Source organism: Aquarana catesbeiana, linkage group LG02 (assembly GCF_042186555.1).
Source record: "Aquarana catesbeiana isolate 2022-GZ linkage group LG02, ASM4218655v1, whole genome shotgun sequence".
Lineage (NCBI taxonomy): Eukaryota > Metazoa > Chordata > Amphibia > Anura > Ranidae > Aquarana > Aquarana catesbeiana.
Window position 1 is genome coordinate 301,822,630 of NC_133325.1, and position 19,374 is coordinate 301,842,003.

At 42.1% G+C, this 19,374-nt stretch overlaps 1 protein-coding gene across 1 annotated transcript in view; it reads left to right on the forward strand.

Moving 5' to 3' along the window:
* The window catches only part of TUBGCP5 (tubulin gamma complex component 5), a 69,683-nt gene that overhangs the window by 36,316 nt on the left and 13,993 nt on the right, over positions 1-19,374 (forward strand). Inside the window, exons 15-19 of the mRNA XM_073614607.1 lie at positions 384-572; positions 831-1,013; positions 15,150-15,234; positions 15,967-16,087; positions 18,217-18,392. Of these exons, the coding sequence (XP_073470708.1) occupies positions 384-572; positions 831-1,013; positions 15,150-15,234; positions 15,967-16,087; positions 18,217-18,392 (754 nt within the window). The remainder of the gene's footprint in view (positions 1-383; positions 573-830; positions 1,014-15,149; positions 15,235-15,966; positions 16,088-18,216; positions 18,393-19,374) is intronic.

A 19,374-nucleotide genomic window follows, 5' to 3' on the forward strand; every position in this document is an offset into this window, starting at 1 on the left:
ATACCCTCTCCTTCTCTGCCAAATAATTGAATCCTTGCACATTCTAGCCAAAATGTAAAAGAGGCACCGCCTTATTGGGGTGAAGTAACATCTGCAAATAGCCCAAACCCCAGGCTACAGAATCCCCATTTTTAAGTCAGAACAGATAGGGTAATGATGTTACAGACAACCACCATGTGACAATGTTCAGGCTTGGTGTTTGGCTACCAACCAAAGAAACATGATCTTTTTTTGGCTTTCTTTAAAATAGAAATATGAATGTAAGCTACAATGAATAAAATTAGAGCTGTTTCATATTTCCAGTGCATTTAAACATCATTGCTAAAACCTGAGATTTTCATAAATCCTATAGTATAATTAATCCTTATTTGTACTGTATGAAGGTTATATCTGCAGCAGAGTGACTTCCTAGAGACATTTACGTGTGAAGATGTTAGCGTGGATAGGTCCTCAGAATCTGTCACTTGTCAATCATTTGAACTAACCCTTCGGTCATGCCTCTACCCACACATTGACAAGCAATATCTGGAGTGCTGTGGAAACCTCATGCAAACTCTAAAAGAAGATTATAAGTAAGTGGCTACATCCTAAATATTTAATATATTGAATACATTGTAATGAGCTCAGTAATTTTTATTATCTGTTCATTTGGATTAGTCGTCTTAAGTTTATAATTTGATTGACCTTTGGTAAAGCTAACATTCATTAAATTGAAACCATATCATTGGGCTCTGACCATATAGTTAAATAGATTTCTGCCATTTACTGATCAGTACAGGATGTTTGTGGTCCTTTTCTTTTTTGTATTAATCAGATTTACTCTGTTTTAGACTATCAGAATATTTGAAGTCCATGAGAAACTTCTTCCTTCTTGAAGCCGGTGATACAATGTATGACTTTTACACTTCTATATTTGATAAGATCAGAGAGAAGGAACCATGGCAGAATGTTGTTTTTCTGAATGTGCAGCTACAGGAAGCAGTCAGTCAGCGGTACCCAGAGGACAGCACACGGTATGGAACAAAAATTGTGTTCAGTTTATTGATAGTCATCCTGTGTTTTTGCACGGCGCACTCAATAGTATGCTTTAAGAGTAATTCGAGCAAAAATAATCGGGTTAGCATACCTAAAACAAATTTTAAAAAATTATTGTTCTAGTTGTTTCTTTGGAGCAGGGTTATACCTAGGACTCTATAGGCACTTTTAATAGGTTCAAAATAGCTTGCAATGGGCAATTAGAGGACAGACTACCGGTAATCCTTTATTTATTTTAAAGTGTTTTAACATACAATGTACCACCATGCTTTGAGATCTTTAACCCTTTGTTAGGACAGAGTGTGCACATCTAGTTTACAACTGATGAGATCTGCCAGAACAGTACAGATAGGGTTATTTATGGTAAACATAACTTCCCCTCCTTAAATTACATAGAAGGAGAAAGCTAGTCAGGATTTTTAAGCAAGTAAAAAGGTAAGCTGCAATTTTAAAGCAGTATCAAACCCAAAATCATACCATTATTATATTGCAGTTCACCAGTTCTTGTGGTGGCTGCATTGGTTTCATTTCTTAGGCTTGCTTTCTTCTATTTTCATGTGGTGATCTGGCCAGTAAGTCTGTTGTTTTTCAACAGAGCAGGTGCTCTTGTAGTTACAGGAATGAAACGTACAATTTAACACTGACTGTTGTGCCTAAAATGATCAGCTTTTAATTATGTAAAACCTTTATCACATATCTCAAGTGAAAAAAAAAAACTTTTTTGCTGTAATTGCTTACTGTATAAAGTGTTGGCTTCAATTTGTTAGTCTATTTAAATCTGCTAGTCCTTCTAATACTGCCCTCCCCCCAGACTGAAAAAGCTGCTGTCCAAATGTGCCCCTTGTGCTAATTTGTCTAGAGCAGGGATCTGCAATTAGCGGACCTCCAGCTGTTGCAAAACTACAAGTCCCAGCCTCTGCCTCTGGGTGTCATGCTTGTGGCTGTCAGAGTCTTGCTATGCCTCATGGGACTTGTAGTTCTTCAACAGCTGGAGGTCCGCTAATTGCATATCCCTGGTCTAGATTCTCTAATATAGGAGGTATAATACTGGCCAGATCACCAAATGAAAACGGAGGGAAAAAAAGGAAACTAATGCAGAAAAAAAAAATACAGCGCTGATGTCCAAAGTAAATACTAAAGCGGCCAGCACAGCAAAGGACAAAATTGTGTTTTGGGATCGTGGAAAATATGTACAGTGCTAATCGGGTTTGAAAATACAGGTATTGCTACAAGATAACCTTAAGTAATAAGTTTGGTGCAAACCAAACAAATGTACAACCAGTGTAACCTTGTACCATCCATGTATCCATGTTAAGTGATGGATACAAACATATATAGACAATGTCATAAATAATATATCCTCATATTACCTACAATAACAACCTTATGTGATCCTAGGTTTAAATTGAATAACCCCAATCCATAATATATTGTGTGAAAATTAGAAAAACACATGTTTTTCTTTTTTGGTCATGCTCCAGATCACTTGTTGGTTGCAGTTGATTGAGCAGTATAGAGAAGACACTGTCCACCCTTTACTTTGAGGTTTCAAGTCCTGTACAGTCGCCCTGTATTAAGTTGTGAAAGTTGATTATCCCCTGCATTACCCAGGAGGAAGTGGTGTGGAGACTCCATCCATATTGGTGTATATACAACACCCCCGCCTGTGTAGACCCACTAGACATAAGCTTAATTTGGGTCCACACATTACGGTAAGCCCCTTCAGAATTGGTGGTGGTTAAACCCTTTACAGTGGTGACTCTTACTGTGGGCTTTGGGACTTCTCTAACTTTTTTGGATTACTATTTTAAATACTTGTTTCTTCACTTTTTATTTGGACTCTACTTTGTTTGCATCATTGGCTTTTAAATGTTTTTCTAATTTTCACACAATATATTATGGATTGAGCTTGATAATTTTTAAACCTAGGATCACATAAGGTTGTTATTGTATGTAATATGAGGATATATATATATTTATGATATTGTCTATATATGTTTGTATCCATCACTTAACACGGATACATGGTTTGTACACAAGTTCACTGATTTGTACATTGTTTGGTTTGTATGATAGCTTGTACGAATATATTTACAGTTCGAAGTCAAAACTCTTCTGTATGTGAAAATGTTGAATGCCATCCCACTGTCCTCGGTCAGTACAGATAATGTGCTGCACTGACCAGTATATCATTTTTAATAGGAAGAAGAAGTTTTTGTGATCATCACGTGTCTATGCATACATTAAAGAGGTTGTAAACCTCCCTGTGACAGTTGTACCTATAGGCAAGCCTATAATAAGGCTTACCTGTAGGTACTGTAAATATCTCTTAAACGTGCGCCGTTTAGGAGATATTTACTGTTTACTGCGTCAATGTAATCGGCACATGTGCTCTGAAGGAACGGACGCCCCTGCTGTTTCTTCAGGCAAGTATGCTGTGACCGGCGGCTCCCGTGTGCATGTGCGGAAGTGACGTCACGCGGCTCTAGCCAGTCACAGAGCCGGAGTCCGCGGCCCCAGAAGAAAGATGGGTGAAGATGGATGCGGCCTGCAGTGGGGATGACACGGGCTTCGTTTGCAGGCAAGTGTCACATAATGTGCTAGTATGCGATGCATACTAGCACATTATGCCTTTTACTCTGCAAGGAAGAAGATAGGAAGGAAAACCCACCAGGGTTTACTTCCTCTTTAAAGCTTTGGTGAAGTCCAATTCTGCACATGTATAAAAATTCCTATTAAAATGTAAAATGCTGCCAGTTACCTTTTTTATAATTAATCTAAATCAACAGCACTCAACAGTGAATTGATCACTTCTGCTTTGGGGCATAGTTAGAGAGAATGCACCTGGCCAGTTCAATCTGAGCAGGACTGGACAAAAGCTTTCTTCGGATTCCTCTTCTGCATAGCCATGCGCACCCTTCTGCATGGCAGGGACGTAGTTAGAAAAGAGACATCCAGCCAGTTTGTTCTGTCTGTTAAGCTGAGCAGGGCTGGGTGATGGGGAGGGTGCTGCTGGTTAGCTAGGCTGGCTTCAGAACTACAAGTCACAGCATGCATCAGCCTTGTCTTGTAGACCTAATAGAAGTTAAAGGGACGGGGGGCGTGGTCTGGACATGGCCGAGTAGAGACGTGCGTTTGCTGAGCTCCCGCCCGTTTCCATATCTAACCCAGCTTATCTATCTCCAATTACTACATTTATGCTCTCATCTAAGAAGCGCACAGCTAAGCAGAACACGAAGAGCACACAACCAAATCCAGTTGCTCCATCCCCGGGTGAGATTCAGCGGTTCTTCCAGCTCCCCCAGTCGGGCTTCCGGGAGTTTAAGATGGCGGACACATGTGCCACACACTCCGAAGACCTCAACCCTTTCGCCTATCCTGCCTCCCCTGCAGGGGCCTTGAGCTCTGAGAACTACCCTGACATTCCACCAGCTTTCCTGTTGGACCCGCGGAATTCGCCTCAAAGAGCAGATGCTGAGCTGAAATCTATCTTTCAGGCACTGCCAACGAAAGCCGGCATTGAGGCCCTAATAGGGAGCGTGAAAGCTACACATAGGAAGGAACTTTGTGCCGTTAAACAGGACATTCAAGCCCTTGCCACCAGACTCACGGCAGGGGAATCCTCTCTGTCCACGATACAGGCACTCCAAAGCTCCCACACAGAGGCAGCAGTGGGCTTCCAGTTGCATCTGGAGGAGATGGAGGACCGGAGCCGACAGAACAACTTGCGGCTCCGGGTTCTGCCGGAAGCTACAAGCCCTGCAGATCTAGCTGACACGATGACCGACATCTTCAAGAGAGTGGTGGGCTCTCATAGAGCCCTGGGCCCCCGGTCAAACGATCCCGCTAGACCCCGGGATGTGATCTGCCAGTTGCATCACTATATGCACAAGGATATTATAGCCTGGAAAGCATGGGAAGCAGGAGACTTGAAGTTTGACAGCGCATCGATCAAAATCCTGCCTGACCCCTCCAGAGCAACACTGCAGCGTTGAGCCCTCCTGAGGCCGCTATTAGACCTAGCCAGAAGGCTGGATGTCGCCTACCACTGGGGCTTCCCCCTATTAATCACCTTCCGAAAGGACCAGCGCTCATTCACTCTCTGCCCACTGGCGTCCCTCCCAGCCCTCTTCACCTTCCTGGCATCGGAACGATAGCGGTCCCAGACTGGCTGGCTTTAATCTCGCGATCCCACGGCCCTGTGGGCCCTGCTGCGTCCGGCACTGACTACCAACCCAGGCCACAAAGGAGCCGCCGCCGCTCACGAGCACCATCCCCGGAGGAGACACATGAGTTGTGAGTAGCCCTGTGCTGCACAAAAGCTGTCTTCCATTAGTATACACTCTGTTCTGCCTACCAGTTGTGCAGCGTTCAATGATTCTATTTTTTCTTCTTTTTTGGGACACACAATATTTTCCCCCAGCGCATAGCCAGCCTCTCGCAGCTTCGTTATGGCAGAATTGATATGGGACGACCTCACTATGGGATATCCCCTACCATCTGCACCCCACCTGTGGAGTGTGCCACAATGCCAGATAACTGTTCGCACACAACATGGAGACTTGTATCCCCTGCGCACTATAGATACAGAACTGTACTTCCCCTATGCACCTGCAAGCAGCCCAGAAGGTCTTTGGTACCACAGATACCAGGGTGCCTTGACGAGGTTCTGTGGCTTACGCATGCATTTGCAAATGCATGCAGACTAAACCCCTGCTTTTAACGCATACTGTTAGGTTATTTGGTTGTCTGCGGGCTGGTCGGTAAGTTGAGCTTGGTTTTTCCCTTGGATTTATCCTTGGCCTTGTTTGTACCAGAAGGTCTTTGGGCCTTAATATTTTTGCTGGAGTTTCCCCAGTATTCAGACCGGACATGAGTAAACTTGGCTCCTTTTTTTGTGTTCAGGTGCTAGGTCTGCTTCTCAGGGTGCAGCCTACATAACACTGTGCTCTGCGATTATTACTTGGTTGCCTATACAATGTTGTAATGCTGTATGGGGGGGTATGTTGATGTGATGGTTACTGGTGTGGTGCCCTCCCCCCCCTCCCAGGGTTTTCTCTCGGGGAGAGGGGTAAAGAGTTGGGTATACACCCACAATGTCTCGGGGAGATCGCGGGAGGCTGCCGGGAGCTGTAGACACCTCACCCAGGTGGGGCCTGGTGGAGTTGTGAGCTTCACAACGAGGGCACTGCTTGGACACTATTGATGCCTAATTTTTTATTATGCTACTATGCTATGTTACATTCTAATGTTGTTATATATAGCTTGGGGGGAACTTTATATACCTCGGGTGTCCCAGGCAGTCCAGAGTTGTAGAACCCAGCTAAATATCTATTCAGAGTATTCTGCCTCCCGCATAGTGAGCTACATAATGTTGAACCACGCCTGAAGGGACCTCATATCCATTAGTGGGGAATAGGTTGATTCTAACAGTTGGTGTGCAGTCCTCATGGAACACATGGAGTCATTTGGGGAACCCCTCTCGGCGCAATATGGCTCTATGATGCTCTGTTAATTTTTTTGTTTGCTTTTTTCTATTTTTTAGGTTTTCATTTTTTCACCATTAATGCTTCTAATTGTACTCAGGATCCTGCGGGGGTGGATGGGAGGGTTGGGTCACTGACTAACCTCTCCCTCACGTAGGCTAGCGTACACTTCCGGATTTCCAGTCGTGATACGATATAACAAGTTTATTACTTGCAGATTTAGTTGCTTCAGGATTTTCCATCCTGAACTTGATTGTTCCTTTCTCTCACCAACTGCCCCCCCAAAATACCCACCCTTTCCTTTTTCTCCACCTGTCTTCTCTTTTTTAGTTTTTACTTATCTCTCCCCCCCATCTTCCTCCTCCTTCCTTCTCTCTACCCATCCCCCTTCCCCCTCTCCCCCCTACGACGTGGCGATGGAACCTATAAAAGTGGTGTCGTTAAATACAAAAGGTCTTAATATACCCGAGAAAAGACGCATGCTTTTGAATGACTTAAGGAGTTCTCACACTGATGTTGCTTTCATCCAGGAGACTCATTTTAAAAATGATAAACTCCCAATTCTCAGAAACAAGTACTTCCCCTTGACGTATTACTCCACTAACCCAACAGCCAAGACTAAAGAGGTCTCCATATTGCTGTCCAGTAAACTACAATGGCAGTGCCAAGCTGTCATTTAAGATCCCGACAGGCACTTCGTGTTCCTTAAGGGACTTATAGGTGAAGTGCAAATTACCATGGCAACGCTATATGCCCCAAATGACCACCAGGATACCTTTCTCCAACATACCCTGGAAAAACTCCTAGAGTTCAGAGGGCCAGCTGATCCTTGGTGGAGACCTTAATATCCCCCTGATCCCCTCGGCAGACACCTCCTCAGGTTTTTCCTCGGTCCCCCCCCCCCCCCCCAGCTCCCATGAAACTGATGAAACAGCTGGTTGATGTATAGCGCCTACAGCACTCAGGTGAGCGAGATTATACGTTCTACTCCTCCCTGCATAGGATCTACTTCAGGATAGACTATTTCTTGATTCCTCATGGCCAGCTACGTTCAGTGTCTGATTCTTCAATCGATCACATAACTTGGTCCGATCATGCTCCTATCTCCCTAGTATACACACTCTCCAGAATGTCTTCCTCCAGATCCTGCTTTTGGCATCTAAACAAGAGCCTGCTGCAAGTCCCAGAGGTGCTGTCAGATGTATCTAAGGAGTTGACTTTGTCCTTCCAAATGAACGACTGGCCGGGCTGTGATCCAGGTACCCTCTAGGAAGCTCATAAAACAGTTCTCAGAGGGATACTCATCAAACATGGCACGCAAATTAAAAGGGAACGGATAGAACAAGCAGATCACAGATTTACTACACTATAAGGCCAAGGCAGCATTACAATTCTGTCGTAGAACGAGCTATGAGGCAAGGGACAAATGTGGGAAGGCATTGGCTAGGATGGTCAGGGAACACAAGCTTTCCACTTACATCCCCCAAATTATGAGCCTCACTGGTCAGAAAGCTACACTACCTGCACAAATTTCACAGGAGTTCAGAGATTTCTACTCCACTGTTTACAACCTACTGAACAGAACACCTCCCCAAGCTTACATTGAGGACTATATAACGACTTCTCAACTCCTGTCCCTTCCCATAGAGGTTCAGGAAGAAATAGATTCCCCTATAACTCTAGAGGAACTCCAGCTAGCTGTTGAAGCCATGAAACCAGGTAAATCCCCGGGCCCGGATGGCTATACTATAAAATATTATAAAACCCTCCTCCCGCTAATAGGCACACGTATGGTGGCTTTTTTTATTGCAGTTGGATCCAATGCCATTTTCCCTAGAGACACTTTGAGGGCTCATATTTCGCTAATCCACAAAGAGGGTAAGGACCCTACCTCTTGCGGGAGCTACAGGCCCATTTCGCTTTTAAATATCAAACAGATCACACTTCCAAGGATTAATTGTTGGCATATTAAATAACTTGAAACTGTTCTCTAAGATCTTGGCTACCCGGTTGGCGCAACATCTCCAGAAATTGGTCCATCTTGACCAGGTGGGCTTTATCCCCACTAGGGAGGCAAGAGATAACACCACCAAAGCACTCAACCTCCTCCATGTAGCAACCTCTATGGGTGCCCCGTGTGTTTTCTTAAGCACCGATGCCGAAAAGGCATTTGACCGAGTGAATTGGAATTTTGTTTTCAGTGCTCCGCCACATCGACCTAGGGGAGAGGATGCTCAGCTGGATAGGCAAGATATACTCTAACCCAACAGCTCAAGTGAAAGCAAATGGCCTGCTCTATGACCCCTTCCCCATCGGTAATGGGATGAGGCAAGGGTGCCCTCTATTGCCCCTTCTCTTTGCTCTATCTCTAGAGCCGTTCCTCTGTGAAATAAAAAAATAAACTCAATGCTCGTTTGAGGAGAGACCCTGGAGGTGTGCACAGATCAAATAAATGTGATTAAAAGAGTCTCTCAATAGGAGGGGCAAAGTCCATAGCAACAGTCTCTAAGATGAAGAGATAGAGGAATCCATGTACCAGCGCCAGGGGCAGCCAGTGTGAAGAGCTAGAAGCAGTCTCTGCAATGCAACAAAGGAAAAGAAACACAGTGCCTCTAAGTGCAGTATTGGTAAACCATTTAATGATAAGTAAAAAGTGAAACTACTCACAAAGGGAGCATAAACATAAGCATGATAGTAATCACAGTGTAACACGGGCGATCGGAGATGTCACTTCTGGGTGCAGCCCTGCACCCAGAAGTGACGTCATCTCCGATCGCCCCTGTGTTCCCTGCTGTTCTCATAGGCTGCGAATGCTGGAATCCACCTGCACAAGCTGTCGGCTGCACTTCAGAGACACGGACATTTAGGAGAAAACCACCCCCGGATTTTGCTGCAGGATTACTATCATGCTTGTGTTTATGCTCCCTTTGTGAGTAGTTTCACTTTTGACTTATCATTAAATGGTTTACCAATACTGCACTTAGAGGCTTCTTCTCCTCTGTAAAATCAGACTGAACCCTGACATACAGGGACTAACGATGGGTGATTATCAGTGTAAAATATCAGCCTATGCAGATGACCTACTCTTCTCTCTGCCAAACCCTACGATATCGCTGCCAAACCTCTTTCGGGAATTTGATTTATACGGTCCTCTTTCAAACTTGAAAATCAATTTTTCTAAATCTGAGGCCATGGGAGTCGCAATTTCCCCCCACACCCTTCCAACTATACGATCCAGCTTCCATTTCAAATGGACAGACTCTGCCTTATTTAGGTACATACATTCCGTCTGACCTTTCACTTACATACGATCTCAACTTCCCACCTCTATTAGTTAACACCCTTTTTCTTCTAGAGAACCGGCATAAAGGACTACACTCCTGGTTTGGCAGATGCAACCTTATAAAAATGTGCATTCTACCGAAGTACCCCTATCTGTTCTAGGCTTTGCCCATACAGATACCAATTTATTTTTTTAAGCGCGTAAAACCCCCTCTTTACCTGCTTTGTTTCGGGTCACAAAAACCCCGCCTTCTTTGGACCCAAATGCCTCTACCAAAACAAAACGGGGGCTGGCATTGCCAGATATCCGGAAGTATTACCAGACTATCCATCTGGGCAGAGTGCATGATTGGCGGCGCCATGCATTATCCAAACTCTGGGTACAAATAGAACAAACTCAAACCAAAATACTCTTGAAGAGTGCTCTATGGTGCTATGATTCTTTACCTCAAGAGATGAAATCTCGCCCACTGATAGGGACCACATTATTATTCCCAAGCTGCCCTGCAAGCTTCTCTCACGACGAAAAAAATCGTCATTATTTCAGATTCTTGGACACAATTTTCACCAGGCCTTCAACCTGCAGAATTAAAATCCTTGCATAACTCAGACTGTCACCATGCCTCTAAGTTTGTTCCTGTGGGGCGGTGGCCCTCCATTCTGGAGTTAGCCAACACTGTGGGCCCCTACCAACTTTCATTCTGGAAAGCGGTGCAATTGCACCATTTCCTGCACTCTATCCCCGATCCCCAGAGCTTCTCTCGTCAACTGACTACCTTTGAAGAGTATTGTTCTGGGACTCAGCCTTTACCCCAAGTTCTCTCCAAAACGTATTCCTTTTTGAACACACCCTCGGAACAACCACATCTACCCTGTCTGGAGAGATGGGAGACAGATCTCACCTGCAAGTTCTCTACGACACAAAAACAGTACATCATCAGATTTTCTATCAAATCATTCCTGTGTACCAAAATACAGGAAACGAATTTCAAAACTCTGATCAGATGGTACCTCACGCCCTCTAGACTACATAGGTGTTACCCTGCCGCTTCGGACCGTTGTTGGCATTGTCGGGGACGAGGGGTCACTGCTGCACATCTTCTGGTCTTGCCCTAGATTGGGGAATTTCTGGGGAGATGTCCATCGCATTCGGTAGAAATTCACAAAATACAAGATACCAGATGATGCAGAATTTTTCCTATTACACCTTTCAAAAATGCCTGCTAATACCTACAAAAAATCTATTGTACGACACTTGCTAAACGCTGCTAAGTCCTGTATGCCTCTTTACTGGAAACAGCATTGCCCACTTACAATCGCGAGTTGGCTGCAGAAAGTGGAGGATATAAACAGGATTGAGGATTTGGTCCTTACTGCGCAACATGACCGTGAGAAATGCACAAAGACCTGGAGCCTTTGGAACATTTTTATTCTCTCTGATGAGGGGACCCTTCTTGGATCATAGATCACTCATGAGCTGCTGCTACGGTCCTGAGCCATAGTCGTCCCCTTACCTGCTCCCCCCCCCCCCATTCTGCTCTTTCTGCTCTATTTCTGACTATATCTTATTTCCTGTTACTACTTAAGAAAAAAGGGAAATGACATTGGGGAGACCCTGTTACCCCTTTGCACTTATGCGATAGTCATGTTACGTTCGTTACCAATGAGCAAGCTAATTGCAATCTCTGTCTCGTTTTGTACCAATGAGTAATATGATAATGTAATATGTTCATTGATTTTTTACGAACTGAACTACATGTTTACAATCTAAATTATCTTCATATTGTAATAATGGGATCTCGCCCTTTATTGGTGTTTATTAAAAATTATATTTGAAAAAAAAGAAGTTAAGGGGACACAAACTGACCATGCTAACACATATCTGCTTCCATGGCTAGCATGGTTAGAAACTTGTAGGAAGGTAGGTGGACTGGCAGAATCACCTCTGTGATTGTTGGACTTACAATAATACAGCTGAGTCCATAATACTTTTTTTTAATTGGAATAATAATCTCCAGGACAAGCTTTTTTGGGTTTGCCCTTTTTTTTTTTCCTCAGTCCAAGCGTTGGTGAGGATGATATAACATGCAGCAATCCCATACTTGTGAGGTTTGTTGTACCAAGATTCTACACCCATAATCACAAGAAGTGTATTCAGTAATAATTACTGTATATTATAAAGCTTGTTCAGAAAATCATTTTTGTCTTGAAGGAAACTAGCTGTATTGGCTAACTACTGGATTTAACACCTTTCCCACTAGGCCTGAGATTTGATCAGTGAGTATATTCATATCTGGTTTGATAGTTCTGCCCAGATTTCCTGTCTTGTGGATCATCGGCAGTATTTTATTTACTTCAGGTACTTATATAGCGCTGTCAATTTACGCAGCGCTTTACATATACATTGTACATTCACATCAGTCCCTCAAGGAGCTTACAACCTAAGGTCCCTAACACACATTCATACATATAATAGGGCCAATTTAGGCAGGATCCGATTAACCTACCAGCATCTCTTTGGAGTGTGGGAGGAAACCGGAGTACCCGGAGGAAACCCACGCAGGCACAGGGAGAACATGCAAACTCAAGGCAGATGGTGTCGTGGTCGAGATTCGAACCAGATACCCTTTTTGCTGCTAGGTGAAAGCGTTAACCGCTACAACACTGTGCTGCCTGGTATGTAGATGTTCCTAATTTCTGGATTATCTGGAGTTGCATTAGTAACCTCTAAATGTAGGTGGGTTGTTTTAATGACACCTGTTAGTTGTTGCACAAAATCATGAGTAGGGTCATAATCCATGTAAGTTTTATCTACCAGCAGCTGTATATACCGTATTTGTGTGTATCCATCACAACTACCACACCCATTTATCTACTGTTTTTGGTGGTGATTGATTGACCCCTGTATGGTCTTTCACTCCAATGGAAATGTTTGTATACATTTTTTTTTTTTGCTAGGGTTATTGCAAATGTAACTAGAAGTCTGAAGCTGTTATAGGTGTCCACTTTATGGTCACATCCTGCTGGAGGTTTGAAGTTGCTGCTCTTTTTCTTCTTGTCATATTCCATTGCCATAGGATTGTTGTTGTTTCTGTGGAAATATTCTTGAATTTATTTCTCAGATATTGAGAATTTCTTCAGGAGACTAACTGTGAATGATCCAGTTTGGTGGTTGGGCAGAAAGTAGGACCTTTTGAAAAAGGACTGATATTTCCGGCTCTGAAAGTGTTGATCTGACAAATTGATGCTTTCTCGCTTTTCCGTTTTTATATCCACATTTTAGTGAAACCCACATGTTCACGTATGTGTTTTTTTTTTTTTTTTCCAGAGATTGTCTTTCAGGTTTTTTTTTCTCAATGTTTTGCTAAAATATTGTGCCTTAGCACTGAATGGACCGAGAAGTAGGGATAGACCCCTAAAAGCTTGTCCTGAAAATGTACCTGTTAGTGTATATATAAAGATACAGTACTGAACTGTGTTATTAATGTTAACATACTTTGGTGGATTTCTTTAATTATAAGTGCCTTGAAAAATATTCATACCCCTTGAAATTTTCCACATTTTGTCATGTTACAACCAAAAACTTAAAAAAAAAAAAAATATTGGGATTTTATGGGATAGACCAACACAAAGTGGCACATAATTGTGAAGTAGAAGGAAAATGATAAATGGTTTTCAACATTTTTTACAAATAAATATCTGAAAAGCGTGGCGTGCATTTGTATTCAGCCCCCTTTACTCTGATACCCTGAACTAAAATCTAGTGGAACCAATTGCCTTCAGAAGTCACCTAATTAGTAAATAGTCCACCTGTGTGTAATTTAATCTTGGTAAATAAATACAGCTGTTCTGTGAAGTCCTCATGGGTTTGTTAGAGAACCTTACTGAACAAATGGCATTATGAAGGCCAAGAAACACACCAGACAGGTCAGGGATAAAGTTGTGGAGACGTTTAAACCAGGGTTAGGTCATAAAAAAATATCCCAAGCTTTGAACATCTCACAGAGCACAGAGCACTGTTCAATCCATCATCTGAAAATAGAGTATGGTACAACTGCAAACTTACCAAGACATGGCCGTCCATCTAAACTCACAGGCCAGGCAAGGAGAGCATTAATTGGAGATCCACATCTCAGGTGGGAGAATCTGTCCACGGGACAAATATTAGTCGTGCGCTCCATAAATCTGGCCTTTATGGAAGAGTGGCAAGAAGAAAGATCTTGTTAAAAGAAAGCCGTAAGAAGTATCGTTTGCAAGAAGCTATGTGGGGGACACAGCAAACATGTGGAAGAAGGTGCTCTAGTCCAGGGTTTCTCAACTCCAGTCCTCAAGGCGCCCCAACAGGTCATGTTTTCAGGATTTCCATTATTTCGAACAGGTGATTTGATCAGTTTCACTGCCTTAGTAATTACCACAGCTGTTTCATCTGAGGGAAATCCTGAAACCATGACCTGTTGGGGCGCCTTGAGGACTGGAGTTGAGAAACACTGCTCTAGTCAGATGAGACCAAAATTTAACTTTCTGGCCTAAAAGCAAAATGCTATATGTGGTGGAAAACTAACACTGCACATCACTCTGAACACACCATCCCCACTGTGAAACATGGTGATGGCAGCATCATGTTGTAGGGATGCTTTTCTTAAGCAGGGACAGGGAAGCTGGTGAGTGTTGTTGAGAAGATGGATGGAGCCAAATACAGGGCAATCTTACAAGAAAACCTGTTAGAGTCTGCAGAAGACTTGAGACTGGAGCGGAGGTTCACCTTCCAGCAGGACAACGACCCTAAACATACAGCCAGAACTACAATGGAATGGTTTAGATTAAAGCATATTCATATGTTAGAATGGCCCAGTCAAAGTCCAGACCTAAATCCAATTGAGAATCTTTTGGCAAGACTTGAAAATTGCTGTTCACAGATGCTCTCCATCCAGTATGAGAGGGCTTGAGATATTTTGCAAAGAAGAATAGGCAAAATGTCACTCTCAGAGCTGGTAGAGACATCCCCAAAAAGACTTACAGCTGTAATTGCAGCAAAAGGTGGTTCTACAAAGTATTGACTCAGGGGGGCTGAATACAAATGTACATCACACTTTTCATATATTTACTTGTAAAAAATGTTCAAACCCATTTATCATTTTCCTTCCACTTCACAATTATGTGCCACTTTGTGTTGGTCTATCACATTAAATTCCCCAAAAAACATACTTTTTTGTTTTTGGTTGTAACATGACAAAATGTAGAACATTTCGAGGGGTATAAATACTTTTTCAAGGCACCGTAGAAAATGTAAATCCACCTAGGGGGTCTTGGGTAATTCTCACATGCATTTTTTTTTCTTTAAACTAGATTATCCATTTACTTTGAGAATGTTGACTTGATGAAAAAGAAGCTTCCAGTACATACATTGGATGGTCTTGTATTGAGTTATAAGGTGAGTGTGAACAGTTGAGATTGCATATATGCATTTAAAACTTGTTCATAGAATAATGTAAAGAATTATTAAGGCTATATAAAATGTATTTCCCTTCATACTTAAAGTTGAGCTATACTTACCTCCCCTTCAGTGTCGTGAAGTTTGCAAGCTCTCTTGCTGACATCTTCTCCCCAGTTGAAATGTAAAAAAAAAAAAAAAAATGTAAAACAAATATATTAAATCTTCCTATCTATTTACTAATGCTAGCAGCATAAAGATTAAAAATAGTCAATGTTGATGGAGAGAGCGAAGTTACACTTTAAGTTGTGCACAAGCAGCCCAGCATACACTGTGAAGAATTGGCAAAGAGGAAGACCAGAATCCTTTATTGCAGAAAAGATATAGTATACAGAATAGTCTATAAATTAAAAAAAAAAAACTAAAAAAAAACAAAAAAACACCCTTCCACCTCACACTTTTTTTTTTTTTTTTTTTTTACCTTAAGGCCCCATTGCCACCTCAGCGTTTTGGAGCTTGGAACTGATGCAATAGATAGTTTTCTCTATTGGCTAATAAAACACCAAAGCTCACGAATGCTGCATACAAAAACGCAAGTCGCGCATTAAAACGCCGGAAAAGCATTCAAAGACGCTACGCTCAGGTGTGAATGCAGCCTAAGTTCCACTGCAACTCAAAGTTTGATTATGCTGCTCTGTTTTGTAATTTTGTCCAACTCTTGCATTGTCCTAGGTACCTTGGCCTGTAGATATTGTGATCAGCTCAGAATGTCAGAAGATCTATAACCAAATATTTTTGCTTTTGCTGTTAATAAAATGGGCCAAGTATAGCTTGGATGTCTTACACTTTAATGGTAAGCTCTCTTTGTTGTGTCTTTTTTTTTTTTTTTTACAGATTTTACCTGTAAACACATTATTAGGAGGCAGCACTTTTGAGGCACCACATAACTTTTTCATAAAATAATATAACTTTATTAGTACAAATTATATAAAAGGACATCTAAGAGGCATGCGGTGGAGACTCTCCAGACGTTGTACTGGCACCTAACACAAAAGAAAGACAAATGGTCCCTGCAAAAGTGTTTCAGCTTTGGAAGTTTGCTATGCAGGAAACAGTTCTTCCATTACACGAGCATCTTTATTATTTATGAGGAGTGATCTCCTTCCTTTTGGAACCAACATCTAGCCTCACTTCATTTAGTGAGATAGATGTAAATGACTTATGGTATGAAGTAGTGGCAAAGTTCAGGCCTAGAATGTACTGTACAGTACACCTATGGTTTGGGGTGATGAATGAACCCCCTCCTTTTGTACTGACCCCTTCTTCCTGCACCTCTGGTGAATTTCCACCGTCTATTAATAATAAGTAGAACTAAGGGCAAAACTTTTTTTTTTTCTTTCATTTTAAATAGAGTAAGGGAGAGTTATAACCCCTGTCAGATTTTTTTTTTTTTTTTTTGCCATCTCTGTCCCATTACGGAGGTTTCCCTTCACTTCCTGTCATAGCCAAACAGGAAGTGAGAGGAAATCCATGCAAATTAAAGGAATTTCTTGGGGACCCCCAATTCACCAGAACTAGTGTCCCCCATTGGAAGATTTCCCATCTATTACTTTTCCGGGGAGAACCCAAAATTTGGGGTTTTCTTTTACTCTCACTTTCAATAATAATGGTAAACAGGACAGATAGAGAGGGATAATCTCCCTAACAGGGGCACAGACAGCAATAGAAACTGACAAGGGGTCTCATACCTCTCCGCTCCATTAGTGGAGGGGGTCTCATCACTCCACTCCACTGGCAGTTCATATTATGTTCTTAATCACCATGATTTACAGCTTTCTCAAAGTCTACCATTTCAGAGTGTGTTTGCAAGGCTTTTTGTTTTAGTGAACTAGGGGTCGACCGATTATCAGTGAGGCCAATATTCACTTTTTTGAAGCGTCGGTCACAAACCTACAGGTGTTACCGATATTGCTTCAAGAGGTTGTACCAGGGTGATGTTTGCAGCTGCAGGCATCACCCTGGTACCATTCTTTAGAGCGGACTGTCAGCTTTCTTGTAATAACAACCAATGCAGCTCAGCAGACACTCGGCTGTTATTACAAGCAGCAGGAGGGGATGTCCCCTGCCGCTCCGCCCAGGTCGTCCATCCCACCGGGAGGCCTGAGCGACCAGCCAACACATCTGCCGGCTGCCCGAAGACCCTAAAAAAGCCAGATCAGTTTTGTTCGGGTCTCGGATCTAGTAACCTGGAAGCAATGTCATGACATCACTTCCGGATTACTGGCGTCCTAAAGGCGCCAGTTTTAAAAAATAGAAAGTATTCAAAAACGCAGATCTTGACTTTTGAATATTTTCAAGTGCAGAATAGGGGTTTGGGGTCCTATAGACCCCATATCTTTCCATAAAGAGTACCTGTCGCTGACTATTGCTGTCACAAGGGATGTTTACATTCTTGTGACAGCAATAAAAGTGATAATTTTTTTTTTTTTTAAAGGACAGTGTAAAAATAGGTTAGAAAGAATAAGATAAGAAATCTACAGAATATCGGCACCTGATATCAGTTTGAGGTAGATGAAAAAAACCTGGACAGCCGCACACTGGGAAGATATTATCCAAAAGTATTTATTGTAAAATCAGGATCATACAGGATACCGTGGCAAAAAAGTACAGGCAATCAGCTAACGCGTTTCGCACTTATGCTAAGTGCTTACTCATACCTGTGCGGTGAAAACTCTCTCGCTACACCTGATATCAGTTATCGGCATCAAAGGCAGCCTAAATATCGGTATCGGCCCTGAAAAAACGATATATCGGTCGACCCCTTACTTGCAACAATACAGCTAAGTACTCTTTGTGACACGTTTTTTTATTTGCATGAATTTATTTGCCCCCTTCTTCTAAGGTCTGTTATAGTCTGCTTTAGTAGTTATCTGTTAAAAAAAAAAATATTAATATAATATATTTTCAATGTTTTTTTTCTAGAACTGGTTAGTGCAGCTGAGGAGTCACCAAAAGAAGACTTGGGAAGTGAACAGCAACTGCTCTCTCATCTGTTACCTGCAGCTGAGCCAAAAAAACAGCAAATTCATCGCATGTTCCTACTGCGAGTTAAGCTTATGCATTTCGTTAACAGTTTGCACAATTATATGATGACCAGGGTTAGTTATTTACACTTGTTCTTATAATGTTCACTCGGTTATACATTTTGAGCTCTAACAATCATTTCCACAGATTGTGTTGATTTCTAGTCATTGGGACTACATCTGCTACCAGGAGAAATAGTATATTTTGAGTTATTATTGTACTGTTTACCTTAAAGGGTAACTCCACTTTTGTGGGAAAAAAAGCAAATAAAAGAAAAAATATAGCCTATACAATTGTGACATAAGGCATATTTGTAGTTGAACGTTATTAAAAATGACCTTTCCTTTTCAGTCTGCAGCACTGTCATTTTCTGTAAAATGCAATTAAATATTGCTGCCTGGAGGTGTTCTGTACACAGATGGGGTACAGAACACCCCCAAGAAATGTAACTTCCTGCTTGTGTCATTGGCTCACTGATTTTCCCAGAAGATAACTAAGATACAAGTCAGATTTTGGGCATCCCTTGCAACAAAAATGTCATTTTGATGAGATACTCCCAAAGGGAAATCACATCTAAAGGGATGCAGACCCTGCAACTTTCCTCATTCGAACCCTGCAAGTGCAGCAGCTGCTAACTATACAATCACACCCATTCGCAATCATTTTGCATATGAACACAGACAAACAACTATTTCTTCAGAATAACAGAAGGTAGAACTCTGTAACAAAGTTTGTTAAAATCTTTGCAATGTACATAGATCACCCAGAGGGGGATGTTTTTCCTCAACAGAAGTGGAGTTACTCCTTAAAGTGATTTCTGACTTGAAATTAAAGAATAGCTAACCCCAAGAACAAAATATAACATATTGAAACTTGCCAGTCCTTAGATTTGGTGATTGTTTTAGTTTTTAGTTTTCGGGTTAAGACAGCAAAAACAAGATTAGCCTTCTTGTGTAAACTACTAATCTCCTCCAGTCCCTATGTTATGAAGAGTAGGAAACTTGTTCTAATGCAATTCTCCTAGGGTGACATAACTGCTGCTCCAATAAAGACAAT